At 31.9% G+C, this 14,405-nt stretch overlaps 3 protein-coding genes across 3 annotated transcripts; all 3 read right to left on the bottom strand.

The window, feature by feature from the left end:
• Positions 1-856: 856 nt before the first annotated feature.
• On the bottom strand, positions 857-2,127 carry LOC105800508 (probable membrane-associated kinase regulator 1). Its single transcript, XM_012631689.2, has one exon. The coding sequence runs from the start codon at positions 1,954-1,956 to the stop codon at positions 934-936; it is 1,023 nt and encodes a 340-aa protein (XP_012487143.1). The 5' UTR covers positions 1,957-2,127; the 3' UTR covers positions 857-933.
• A 4,834-nt stretch (positions 2,128-6,961) lies between these two features.
• On the bottom strand, positions 6,962-8,894 carry LOC105800507 (mavicyanin). Its single transcript, XM_012631688.2, has 2 exons — positions 8,627-8,894; positions 6,962-7,468 (listed from the first exon to the last, which is right to left on the bottom strand). Exons 1-2 carry the CDS (start codon positions 8,808-8,810, stop codon positions 7,083-7,085), a joined length of 570 nt encoding a protein of 189 aa, XP_012487142.1. The 5' UTR covers positions 8,811-8,894; the 3' UTR covers positions 6,962-7,082.
• Positions 8,895-9,840: 946 nt separating this feature from the next.
• On the bottom strand, positions 9,841-14,405 carry LOC105800506 (sugar transport protein 13). Its single transcript, XM_012631687.2, has 5 exons — positions 14,172-14,405; positions 13,189-13,511; positions 11,376-11,500; positions 10,790-11,081; positions 9,841-10,687 (listed from the first exon to the last, which is right to left on the bottom strand). Exons 1-5 carry the CDS (start codon positions 14,305-14,307, stop codon positions 9,977-9,979), a joined length of 1,587 nt encoding a protein of 528 aa, XP_012487141.1. The 5' UTR covers positions 14,308-14,405; the 3' UTR covers positions 9,841-9,976.

Below are 14,405 nucleotides of genomic sequence, written 5' to 3'. Positions count from 1 at the left end.
AATCATAAAATTTTAGAGATTTAAAATACAAATTTACCATAGTGTTATATTGTAATTTTTAAAATTCCGAAGAGATTACAAGATGATTTTACCATTTTGGGTGAGCTTGCCTACTTCCAAATGCATTTTTAATTACTTCTCAATATTTAAAGATTCTCAATTGATATGAGCATTGTTTTTCGAATATACTTATTATTAAAAAAAAAACCATAAAATAGTCATTGGAAAAATCTAAAAATAAATAATAGGATTAGAGATTGGGGAAAAAAATCTTTTCACCGACCAAATTAATAAACGATACAACTCATAACATGAAATGCCTCAAAATGTGGTTCATTAATGCTACAGTTGGTACTTACTTGGGGGTAGGCTGTTGAAGTCAAGCATTTCAACTTATAAATTAGTACATTAATTTGACTTAATTAATTTTTAAAACTCACATACTTCATTGCCACTCTATTTCATATGGGTGTGCCTTAAACTTCTTCTTATCACATGCCCCTCATTCAACCAAACTGCTCAACATTAATTTTTATTATTTTACAAAAGTTTACAGCTACTACATATGGGAATCAATTAGAGTTAGAATCAAGCATTACAAAACTAACATTAATTAGAGCCAGTCTAGAGAATACCCATAATGAAATACAAACCAAAATAAATATTATGAGACCACCCACGCATTTATATAAAATGAAAATTAAACTTAGATGATCAAAATCTTAAAATCTCCTCATAATTTATTAAATCCAAGAATATCAAAATTCTTCGACTTAACCTTCCTATTAAACTAAACCTAAGATATAATTCGCTTAATTTATAGCATTTTAGAGGGTGGAGATGATGCTAATGAAAATGGAAAAAGAAAAAGTACTGATGTCACTTTATTTTTACCTTACCAGGAAAGTTTATGGAAAGAGATTCTTTTTTCAGTTAAATTTCGTTACTTATTACAGTAGTTTTGTTTTGAACCAATGAATTTTTGCAATGAGCAATGGCACCTTGAATAGCACTTTGCAGTTCTTCCATTGACGACCGATCCGGGTAGTGCATCATGCCGCCAACGCCACCGACCCGACCCGTATTCGTGCTCGGAAACCCATTTCGAGAAAGCACCCCAGAGTGGCTCGGCGATGACCTCATGGATGATGGGCAGCTCGAAATGCAGCTTCTCCTTTTTGGGTACCTCAAGTTTCCCGAGAAAGAGTGAGAAAATCCACCGCCATTGTTGTTTTCTTTGACAGATCTCTCTGGTTTGATCGAGAACGAAGCTGGAAATGATGTTGTTGTTGACAAAGTTGAAACCGATTCAACTCCTCCCATTTTTTCATCTTGCTTATGTGATAGTTTCTCGTATAATGGCTTCACTTTCTTCAAGTATTTGCTTATTACTCGTTTCGCCGTCGTGCTTATTTTTTTAACCGACGACGGAGTTGCCGCCATGTTTACCTGGTCAAGCTTCTTGTTGTTTTCCTTGTTGAACACCGAAGAGAATCTAGACAAGGAGAAATACTTGTTCTTCTTGATTTGTTGTTGTTGGTTCCCTGTATTGTGAAGTACCCTTTTGAGACCGTCGTCATCGGAGACGGAGCTAGGCCTGGAGGAACCGCAATCGGCGGAGAGCAAAACGAGGTCACTGGAGAAAGAAGAATGGGAGTCATTGGAACTGCTGGCGGTGGAGTCACGAGAGGCAGTGGCGGCGGAAGAGGAGGAAGTGCTGGAGGAAGCTAAGAGGAGGGTACGGACCATGGAGAGACGAGGAGAAAGGTGGAGAGGTAAGAGCTGGCCTTTGTAGAAGAGGTCGTCGGCTGGACATAGGGAGGAAGAGGTGGCGGCGCGTGGGGAAAGGGAGATGGTGAACTCAAAGTCGGAGGAGGAAGATGAAGAGAAAGAGTGGGAAGGAGATGAGGGTAGTGTTTGAGATCTTGAACCTATTTTCTCTCTTTTCTTCCCCATAACCAAGATCTTTCACAAGGTTATCTTAGCCTAGCTTAGCTGCATATATATATGCATATGTATATATATCAATCAATCATTAGCAATATTGGGTTAAGGTCAAGGGACATCCTAAATGAAAGAGAGATGATAGAGCTGAGATGGGGTTTTACTTATGTTATGAATGATGAGTTGAGGAGATTGGAAGAAGGCAAAGAAAGAGATTTTCCTTCTTTGCTTTGTGTTTGACTTCACGCGACTTGCTCCGACATTAGTTTTTACGCGCCGTGTTTCAGTAGATAAAAGGTATAATATAAATTTAGCCCCTAATATTTATATCACTTGTCAATTTAGTTCTAATTTCTTTTATCTAACTTTCATCATTAACCTTTTAACTATTATTATCATAGTCCACATGGCTTCATTTTATAATTATTTCTTTAATTATACAAACAGTTATATTTATTAATATGAAATTAATAAATTATTTTTATTAAATTAAAATGTATGTAATTCTATCGCGTTAAATTTTATATATTGCTTTGAACATTAGATTAAAATTCAGCTGTGGTTTTGTGATTTATCTCATCGACTAAAAGAACCAGATATTAAGTGTTAAATAATTTTGTTAATTTATATTATATTCATGTATTTTTATAAGTATAATTGTTTTAAATTATCTCATAATTTTATGATTTATATAAAATCTAGTATATTATCTATAGGCATAATTGGTACTATTACTATTGTGACAACTAAAAATATGTAGGTTCGAGCACTTTGAACACATCTTTTCTTCCTGTGTAGAAGTAAGCTTTATATAATATTTATTATTTTAAATCATATTTTTTGCAAAATAAAGTTTAGATTAAAATATGTCATAAGTTCTTGTAGTTTTAATAAATTTAGAATTTAGTCATTTTACTTTTTAGATTTTAAAATTTAAGTCGATCGTTAACACTGTTAATTTTTTTTGTTAAATTTGTTGGTGTGACATTTTGATTTTAAAAAAACACTGGTAGCCACGTAACTGCTGGATCTTAATTCTTACAAATAAAAGTATAAGGACTAAATTTCAAATTTGTAGAGAGTATAATAACCTATAACCTAAAATTTAACATGGGTGAGATATTTGAGGAGTGGAAAGGGTTGTTTTGGTTAGGGTGGAAGTGGTGCGAGATGGGTAGGGTGATGGGATCTTTAAATCAAGGATCACATGGTCATGTCAATAATTTCAGGGTTTAGGCATCAAGAATAATTTAAAACTCTTTTTAATGTTACATAAACATCATTTGTTTCTTTATTTGATTTATTGTGATTTAATTATTATATTTTAACGTCACTTATTTTGTACTTTGTTTAAGTGGTGGGAAAGCATATTGTATTGTAAAAAGAATAAGAGTAGTTTTACCTCATTTATTTTTTTTTGTTTTTTAACTCTTAATTCATAACCCAAAATATATATAGAAAAGTTAATTTTGTTAATGTAGGCGTACACGTAGATTGATGCGACATCACGTTAGCAATTCATTAAATTTTAAAATATAAAAATTCAAAAAATAAAAAAAAGGTATAAAATTGTGACATACACATGGGTGCTACATTAACAAAGTTAACATTCGTTATCTTGAGATGATTTGACAAACAATACAAATTTAAAAATCGAAAAACTGAAAGACTAAAATAAATATTTTTATAAATTTGGATTTTATTAAAAATGACTGCCACAAACCTCATTAAAACCCACATAAAATTCTTTGGGTGTTTAAAAATGAAATTAGCAAAATTTTATTAGTAATTGGATTGAGATAAAAGTAATATAGTAAATGCACATTGATGTTAAAAGAGTAATTAACATTGATTTCGTTTTTGTGTGGCAATGTGAGCGTAGTGTGGGATGGAAACAGTCATGTGTTGTGTGCTTGTAAGCAGAAAGGTGTCACGTGCCCTAGACGTGAAATATGGGGATCTGTTTGAACTTCAGAGTTTTGATTAAGATGTAGTCCATTATTTTTCAAGCCTAATCATTTGTATGTATCTGATTTAGGTAAAACTATGATTGAAGTTTTTTATTTATATTATATTATTTTTGGAGCAATTTGATTATCAAACCTTTTATGGTTGATGTAGCTCGATTTTATTTTATATGTTATGTTAATAAATGATTAAAATTTTAAAATATATTTCCAAATATCGATTATATTTTCCTCAATTTTTCATAAAAATTATAAAAACTAAATAAACTAGAAAATAATTTTAATTTTTAGAAATTTTAAAAGTTTAAAATTTCCAATATAGCTTAAAATGTTTTTGAAGTTGTTGTATTTGATCTTTAAGGCTAATCCGACTAAAAAATACATACAATAGAAATTTATGTTCAAACTTGATTCGTATAAGAAAACCACTACCTATGCAAACTCAAATCCATCCAATTTTCTATTTAAAAAGAATTAACATTTTCTAATATAGTTCATTTGATGTGCTTTCATTTCGCAAGTTTAAAGTTCAAACTTATTATGATACTAACTATTATCAATCTATTGACCCGCTAGTTCGTCAGGTTCTGATCCACACTCTGTATGGGTTTGCACATGCATTGTCCTCGCACATTCGTAATATAGGTAAACCCAATATAAGGACGTGTACTATGTAATATGGGTTCGCCTACACATGATGCAAATCTACTTTGAGTATATGCGTGTTAACATTAAGATAGGATATGTGTCATCATACATGGAGACCTACTTAACATGTCACATTTATGAACAATGATCGTATCATATGGATACACATAATTAGTCTATCTGGAAAGACACACAAAAAAATCACTCGACAAACATATTATTAAAAGTTTTTGTCCTCTAGGTTACATGTTAATCTATATGTCCTTCAATTCAATTTTGGCAGCAGAGTACCAAGCATGAAAAGCTGGCAGAGTGTCAAGGCTTACCATATTTTTTATCAAATACATTTGTACCTTATTTTGATGAATCATGAAAATTGTTATCAGCTCTTTATTGAAATCAAAATTAATCTAAATTTCCTCAAATAAGAGAATAAATTTTCAAGGAAATTGATACCGAGAAAACCCCTATGATTATATGAATAAGACTCGTTTTTGTGACTACTTTAATGAAATTAAGTGATCGTAGATGATTGCAATTTACATATGCCTGGTTTGTTTGATTGAATGTATGAATCGAGTGTAAACATAGTAAATAAACTAAATTGGGTAAATCAATTTATATCTAAAGTTTTAGACGAAAAGTTATCTAGATTAAGTATATAAGTGAGGTTGTTACCTAGTGAGTTAGGAAACTTATATCACAACTTGTACTCATTGAGAATAGTGGATTAACTCGCTCGAAAAATGTATTGCAATAGGATTGAGTAAAAAAATTGACCCGAAGCGAATTATTTGGACAATTTATAGAATGTAAGTTCAAAAACCACAATTACTCGAAATCAAATCGAATTCTGTTTTTTATTTAATATATAAATAATTTTAAAATTTTATGATATAAATATAAAACTTTATATTTAAAACAATGGAAATAATTTAAAAGTTCTTGAAAAATTAATGTTTTTAAAAATATTTATGAAAATGACCTTGAAATTTTGTCAAGTAATATTCAAAAGTCATAAAATAAAATTGATTTTATTAAAATAAGTCTAAAAAACTAAAACAAAAATTAATATGAAAAAATCGAGAAATGAACTAAATTATATGATGAACGATTTAAAAATCTAAAAAATTAAACCGAATCAAACTGATATCACACTTGTTTTTGTAAACGTACAAATTATCTAAACTACGCTAACAAACATATATTTAATTAGAATAATATTTGATAGACAATGATGAACTGACTTCCATATTTAATTATTACTTGGACAAATGCTACAATTTCCTAAATTTCAAGGCAGGTACGCAAGCTCAATAGTCGACTAACATGGCCCTGTACTATCAAATTTAATTGTTTAAATGGAGTTAATTAATCACAAGAAAAATATAAATTGTACAAAATTTATGCATCATATTATTAAAAGAAATCTACTGGAGGTCGAAATTTTTATTTTATGATGTTTTACAATTTTTAATTTTTTATATTATTTATTTACGTGATATATAACAAAATAATGTCATGTTAGTAGTGAAAGAACAAGAGATAATTTGTTCTAAATAAAAAAAGTATGGGTTAAATTGAATAAATATGTAAATGATGAGGACTAAAATTATTATATAAATCTCCAAAATTAACATTTAATGACGTAATTTTAACAAAGAAACCATTTTGGTACATTTATAATATATTATTTAGAAGGATTCAATATGATCGAAGGGTTAACAATATTTGGGATAAATATTAAAATTATACATTAACTTTGATGTTATACACAAATTTTAATTTGGTACATTTATATACATCAAACTTTAAATTTAGGTTAATTTTCACAATTCACTAACCCCGTTATTAATGTGGCACAATTTTTATTAAGTCATTTGTATACAACACATGAGTTCAAAAATTGTATTTTGCCCCTTAAAATAAAAAAAAAATTATGTTTAATCCCTTCAAAATGATGAAATAATAAATTAATATGTTTTGATCTCTTAAAACTTTAATGTTCAATTCTGACCCTAAACAATTTCTAAAGTATTGCATAAACAATTATTTAAACCTAAATAATCACTTGATTATTACAGCCTCACTTGATTTAAGCACTATATAATTTAATTTCTCATTGCAAAAGATAAATCTCATATCCATTACTGCTAGAGCCTGAAATAAATATATATCCTTCAAGAAGTTTTTTTTTTGGTGAATTATAAGCGAAGGGTAAAGCTCTAACAGCAACGTAATTAGCGCGACTCAAACCCAGACCACACATGGGGCGATGAACACCTTGACGATCAGACCAGCACACGAATTCTCCTTTCAACATTCATATTCATATTCATGATTAATAGGAATCATTGAGAAAAAAAAATGATGAAAGCCAAATGCCTTAATAAAGGAGCTACTTAGCAACATAACAAATATTATTCCATGAGAAATACATGTCTCTCTCTGAAGTGTAACCAATGACATTATAGAAGTATATCAACCATTCCACATACAACAAAAATCAATCTAAAATTTTGTTCAATAAAAACCGGATACAAAAACTGCAAAACCAGCCATTGCTAAACAAAGCTTAGTGATTAGACTCCCCTTGGAAGCTCTCAAGGAGATACCGCTGCTTGGCGAAGGCGCAGGACTACCGGCAGATGGAACTGAAGCGGCTGTTGATCCCTCGGGAGCCGTAGTTGGAGCTGTTTCAGATGTGCGAAGCACGTTGATGTCGACTTTCTGACCAGCTTGACAATGTCCAGGAGCACCACAGATGAAATAGTGGTGACCTTTAGTGGTAATGTTGATGGTGTCATTGCCAGTAGTGTAGGTAGCCAAAGGGGCTGAGGCATTGCAGGCTTTGTACATAGGATGGGTTACTCGCATCACGTTGTGAAACTGAGCATTGTACTCAAAACCTATATATGCATGCGCATTAACATATTGCTACATCATTCAATCAACATATATATCAAGAACAGATTGAAAAATGGATAAATTGTTGCCAAATTATTTTATACAGAATTGCACCAGAATTATAAAAAAAAAATTAAACAGGGTATATTTTTTAAATGGGTTAATATAACTTGTAGTACCTGAACTTGACAATTAGGTTCATTTTGGTACTTATACTCTTTTTTTTTTCACTTTGATGCTTGAACTTTACAACTAGGTCCAAATTGGCCTTTAAATTTGGTAAAAATAAACGTTTGATGATGTGGCACTCTGAAATTATGCCACGTTATCAAATTTTGATGGAATCTAAATTCAATGACCTAAATAGACCTAATTGTCAATTCAGATACCAATGTGGACCTAATTACCAAGTTTAGGAATTAAAAGTTATATTAACCCTTTTTTGATATAATTAAAATATCCATATCTGTTTTAACTGTTCATGAGGCCCCTTTCAAGACTCGTGACTACCCTACTAACAATATATCTCAAACCTGGATTCTCTCTTTCGGTGCAATGCCGGTAAAAATATCATAGAGGCCTCTGTACTAGGAGTCAATTTACATTTTGACCCTTCTACTTAAAAAAGTAGAAAAATTAATCATTGTACATTAAATCAAAGAACAAATTAGTCCTTTTTTTGTAAAAATTTCATCCATTTGTACTATTAAAAACTACTGTTGATGATGAAATAATCAGAAAGTGACACATTATCACGTGTACATCATGCTGACGTATGGGGATCAGTTTTTAACAATAAAAATGGATGTAATTTTCACAGAAAAACTAATTTACTCTTTGATTATAGATGGATTATTTTACCCATATTTTGAGGAAAAGAGATAAAATGAAATTTATCTTTTAATTAAGAAGCATCATATTGTATTTTTACCGGGCAATGCCTTCCCGTACCAAATTACATCCCAAACATTTGAACCAGCTTTAATAAACACAAAATAAAATAGGTGAGAGCTGCTTTTAAAAGAACAAAGCTAGTGTAAGTAATAAACCCAGTAAATGGAATAAGCCAAAGATGAAAAATGGGGGGCAAAAATAAGCTAAATATTGAAAGATCATCTATAACATCAAGGAGAGACTAAGAACTTAAAAGGGAAACTTACGAATAATGTCACCAACTTGGAAGGTTTTAATAGCAGACCATTGTTTGTAGTCAAGGTTGCCAATGGAGGTCCAACCAGCACTGTCTCCAACCTTGTAAACAGCTGCATGGGAGAACTGCAACAAGGCAACAACAGCCGTCACCGCCAAAACAATCTCAGCCGCACCTCTCTTTGAAAAACCCATGGTTAAACTGGCAATTCAACCCTGAGAAAGGATAAGAGGGATTAATAAATCTTTTGTTTTTGGCTGGATTTGTGAGGATCGGAATGGATGCTTTCTCTCATGGTGTGTGTATATATATATATATATCTTTTGGACCAACTCTAGTTTGGTCGTAGAGGCATCATAAATTTTATGTTTTTTTTATAGAAAGGTCCCGACTTTCAGGTATTTATGATAATAGTCACCTCTTTTATGCCAAATTGACAAGACTCATCATCTCATCTCTGTTATTAGATTCAGAGATTAATAATGTTAACAGATTCATGAAAATTCACATCATCACTTTAACACAACATCAAATGTTATTATACATTTAAAAAAAAAGTATCAAATTTATGTCAAATTAAAATAGAGGAATTAAATCTCTGATTTCAACACAATAAAGGGATTAAAACCAAAATTAGACCCTTTCTTTTGTTGGCATATCATCATTGATGTTCCCTCCTCCCTCAATTGTTTTAACCTCTAGAGGACACAATGCTTGAAACGCTTGAAAGGAAAGAATGTTGGGAGAGGGTGTTGTTGCTATTGCTGTTGGGTGAGTTGTAGAAATATATATATATATATATATATATATATATAGATTTGCAGATACAAAAATTAAACTAATCAATGTTGTTCACATTCAGACAAAGAGTGTTAGATTGTAATGATGTCCCTCATTGGCACTAATCTTTATATACGTTAGTGGTAGGTGCTATGATGACATAGTGTTCCCAAATTCAAGTATACAATTTCATTTCTCTTTCTGTCTTGTCCCTTTTCATAAAAAAGAAATGGATTCTACTTTCTCTTATACTGTAGATTTATACATGGCATACATTAGGAATGTTTTAAGTCTTTGAAAGTGTAAAGACGCTTTAACAATTTGACATTATAGATGTTCTCCTTTGCTTCAAAATCAACCTTCAATTAAAATGTATAATAAATATATGATCACAAATCTCTTAATTATGATGAATATTATCTATAAAAAGAACTGAAATCGTAATTTTTCAGAAAGATTGATTTTTTTTTTCCTTATAGCAACCATTATACATCAAAGATCCAAAATGACAATAATTAGTCAAGCATTTCTTCATATATGAAATAAATATGTATATCTATTTTCTATCGTAACGAGATGTTTACAACTGGGAAGTTGGATCAAAACCATTAGCATGCCCATTTTTCTTTGCAATGTCACCATTGGTAACAGCTGCTACCTCATCATCATCCATGAATCTCTTCCAAAACCAGTGTTGCTTCCACACCCTCTCCGTCATCTCTTCAATCGGGATGTTTTTCGTTTCCGGGATAAGGAACAATGTAAAGATGGACATAATCACGACCCAACCGGAGAAGAACAAGAAGATTCCGTACTTGAAATGACAGAGCATTGAGAGGAAAGCCTGAGCTATGACAAAGGTGAAGAGCAGGTTGACACAGACCGTTACACTCTGCCCGGCTGATCGGGTCTCGAGGGGGAATGTTTCACTGGGGATGAGCCACCCAAGAGGTCCCCAAGACCATGCAAAGGCTGACACAAAAGTGCATATCAAAACAACTACTAGGATTGCAAAACCTTTGTGGAGATCGTCAGAGTGATCTTTAACCTTGAATGCCAGTATAATTGCTATGATTACTTGAGAAATAAACATTTGGACACCGGCTTCGAGTAACAACACACGACGGCCTACTTTGTCGACCGAGTAAATGGATACGACGGTAGATAACACATTGACAGCGCCGGTTATAACAGCAGAGTAAAGTGAAGCATCATTGCCAAATCCCAATGTGTTAAACAAGACCGGCGCATAAAACATGATAGCATTGATACCTGTAAATTGTTGGAAAATCTGTTCCAAGTAACCAACACCATAAAAATACAGACATATAAGTAAGAGTTCTACGACCCGACAAGAAAAATAAGCAACACGAAGCCAAAATTAAGCACTAACCTGCAATGCAACTGCGATGACAAGTTGGGGTCGGTTCCTACGTTTAAGGAGATTCCTGAAAGGATGTTTCACTTCTTTAGCTATACGACTTGCCTCGACAAGTTCCAGGAACTCAGGCTCAATCTTATCGGTGCCCCGAATCTTTCGGAGCACGGCCTTTCCTTCATCGAGACGACCTCGCTCGATGAGACTGTTAGGACTATCGACCACCAAGAGAGCCCCCACAGTTAGGAGAAGTGCTGGAATGCCGGCTAATCCTAATGATAGTCTCCAACCCCATCCCCCTGTAATTCTGTCGTTCCAAAGCAAAGCAATGAAGGATTGTGATCAGCAGAAAAAGCAAAAAATGAACACATTATTATTAATATTTTCCAAAACGTGGGAATTGGTTAATGATTAAGAGCAACGGGGTCTCCCTCAAAAATGGTGTAAATTATTTCATTCATATATCACAGTTTCAAGGCAATTGATCCTACATCTTTGCTCCAATGGCAAAAAGAAAAAAAAGAGAGTTTTTTTTCCCCTAATGATGAAACATTAAATACATAAAATTAAAAGAGTAAAAGAGAAGAAAGACGAGGCATACTTAGCAGTCCCGTAGTTGACAAGATTGGCAAAAAGAATTCCAATAGTGACATTAAGTTGGAATAATATGTTTAACCCTCCACGTATTCTTGTAGGTGCAATCTCTGAGAGAAACAGTGGCACAGCCTGTATTTAATAAAAATAAGCACATAAGTAATTTAATTAAATCAAATATGAGGCCTAATACAAAATTATTTGAAGGTCGGAAGTATTTAATAAAAAATTAATCATTGATTACGTCGGATTATAAAAATCCTTTTCAAATTTAATATATGAATAGATGTCTTTAAATATCAAAGGTAGGTAGGGTTAAAAATTATAACCTAATCTAGATATATTAAAATGATATTTTTATTTTACACTGACACAAATTAAAAGTTAAATAAAAGAATACAATTGGGAACCTTATGCACCTCTACTGTTCCCATCAGCTACAAGATTGTTCTAGTTGAATTTTAAAGTCCCAAGTAAATACAAAAGTTCAAACAAGCATCACGTAATTCATAAAAGACTTTTCAAAAGGATTTTTAAAAAAGGGATAAAAAGATTCTAAGAACAAGAAGAAAAATGTGAATAAACTTGCTTTTCAAGATTTTTAAAAAAATATTATTAATTTTAATGGATAAATCCAAAGATAAAGATCTTTTCATATGATGCTTTCTTAAATTAAACCAATAGAGAGCAAAAGAGTCCACACAACTCACAATCACATGTGTTATTTTCAAACCTCAGAATATATTAATATTAAAGTTAAAAGTTAGAGGTAAACAAAACACTTTGGATTGTGACAAATAATATTATATTTTGTTATTTTTTTTCAAACCTACTTAGTTAAATTAATTACATCAATCTAACAAAAGTTGGAATTTAGCACTAAACTTTATGGAACAATATTGGGTGACATATGACAGTCCATTCTTGACTAGAGTGGGTAGGTGTTGAAGAGTGATTGCTGGGGATGTAAGGATTCTTGGAAAACGTAAAGGATTTTGACTATTAAACCAGATAAATAAACAAAGTTGATCAATAGGGGATAAAAATTTAAATGGTGTTATTACTATCGACAACAAAAAATAGTAGATTTTGTTATTTTTTTTCAAACCTACTTAGTTAAATTAATTACATCAATCTAACAAAAGTTGGAATTTAGCACTAAACTTTATGGAACAATATTGGGTGACATATGACAGTCCATTCTTGACTAGAGTGGGTAGGTGTTGAAGAGTGATTGCTGGGGATGTAAGGATTCTTGGAAAACGTAAAGGATTTTGACTATTAAACCAGATAAATAAACAAAGTTGATCAATAGGGGATAAAAATTTAAATGGTGTTATTACTATCGACAACAAAAAATAGTAGCTTAGAAAAGGAGCTACACGACTGATTACAACTGCTTTGAAAGGGAAATTAATGTAGTCTAATGATGTCTTCAAGGCTTATCTCAGCTGGGGACAACCTCCAAGCTACAAAATTTAGTACTTTAATTGTGTAATTAAGTTCTTATAATGCATATATATGCACAAAATTATGCTTTCATTTGTACTTAAAGTATTATGTTAAGGGATTATTTAGGTATAATTATGTTTTGAGTCCCTGTACTCTGGGACTTTCGAAATTTAGTCCCCTTGTTTAATTCAAACAGTTAAATTTATGCATAAGTTAAATATCAGGGATTCGTTTGAATAGAAGTTAAAAGTTAGAGACTCATATAGTACGAATAAAAAATATTAAAACTTATGTTGGATTATATGATACACACTGATTCTAAATAAATTGTAATGAATATAAATTTGTGCGATGCTTATTGAAAGTACCTGATTAGCGAAACCGACACCACAACCGAGCAATATCCTGCCAATAATAAGCATGGCTAGGTCTTGGGCAGCGGCGTTAAGAACAACACCGACAATGAAAAAGAAACCGGCGATCAACATGGTGAGGCGGCGACCGAGACTCCTAGTGGTGTAGGATGCGAAGAAAGTGGCAGTTAAACCAGCCAAATAAAGCGATGAAGTGAACAATTGAAGGCCTTGATTGTCGTATTTGCAGTAATTTCCATCGATTCCAGGGTTTCTGGTTTTCCGGTAAACAACCGGAAAGAATTTTTCCAAGAAGTCGGGCATGGACGTAACGCCACCTACATAAAAAAATTTAATCAATTCTTTTTTTTTAAGACAGTGATTTGTTTTTATATTTTATTATTTGGTTTATTACTTCAAGAAATTAACTAATAATCAGTATTTAAATATTTAAAACCTTGTGATAAGGTAATTATCAGTTATTTTACTTCGTAGAGCTTAAAAACTATAAATAAATAATAATAAAAACGAAGAAGGAAAAAAACACATAGATAGACAATAAGGTAATTTCATAAAAAATGAACATGTTGGAGCCGAGCGAACAACAACCGACCTCCACTGACAACCGTTAACCAACACTTTCGTCAACGATATATGATGGCAGAGAATTTATGAAATTCCCAAGCTGCCCTTTTCAGTTGAAAAATTGATCCAGAGTCGGTGTTTGGCGGGGGAGAAAAAAACTATTTTCTTTTCCAGGATTTTGAAAAAAAAAGTTAATAAAACCCTCCCAAAAAATATTTATTTATTTAAACGTGTTAAATTATATAACCATTTTTATACAAAAAAAAAAAGAGTAACGAAGAGAATCATTAAAATAAGCCAAAAAAAGATATTTTATTTACAAAAAGAAAGAGGTTGAAACTTGGAATCCCTATTCATTATTATTACTAAATGAATCGTGTAAATTTCCATGCAAGCACGAAAAAATGAATTACCAGAAACGCCGACGTCGTAACCGAACATGAGGCCTCCGGTGGCGGCCATTATACAAGTAATGATGACTATAGGAGTGATCTTTGCTTCGAATTCCACCCCCGCCGGTGTAACCGATGAGAATCCACCAGCCGGCATGGTTTCTATCTGAATATAAACTAAAACACAGCTATATATCTCTTCTTTTTTTTTTCTAAAAGTGAAGAAGAGAGTTTTTTTTTTTTTTTTTGAAATGA

The sequence above is a fragment of the Gossypium raimondii genome, chromosome 9 (assembly GCF_025698545.1).
Source record: "Gossypium raimondii isolate GPD5lz chromosome 9, ASM2569854v1, whole genome shotgun sequence".
NCBI classification, from domain to species: domain Eukaryota; kingdom Viridiplantae; phylum Streptophyta; class Magnoliopsida; order Malvales; family Malvaceae; genus Gossypium; species Gossypium raimondii.
The sequence above is the reverse complement of the archived record's forward strand: the minus strand, read 5'-3'. Positions and strand labels throughout refer to the sequence as shown.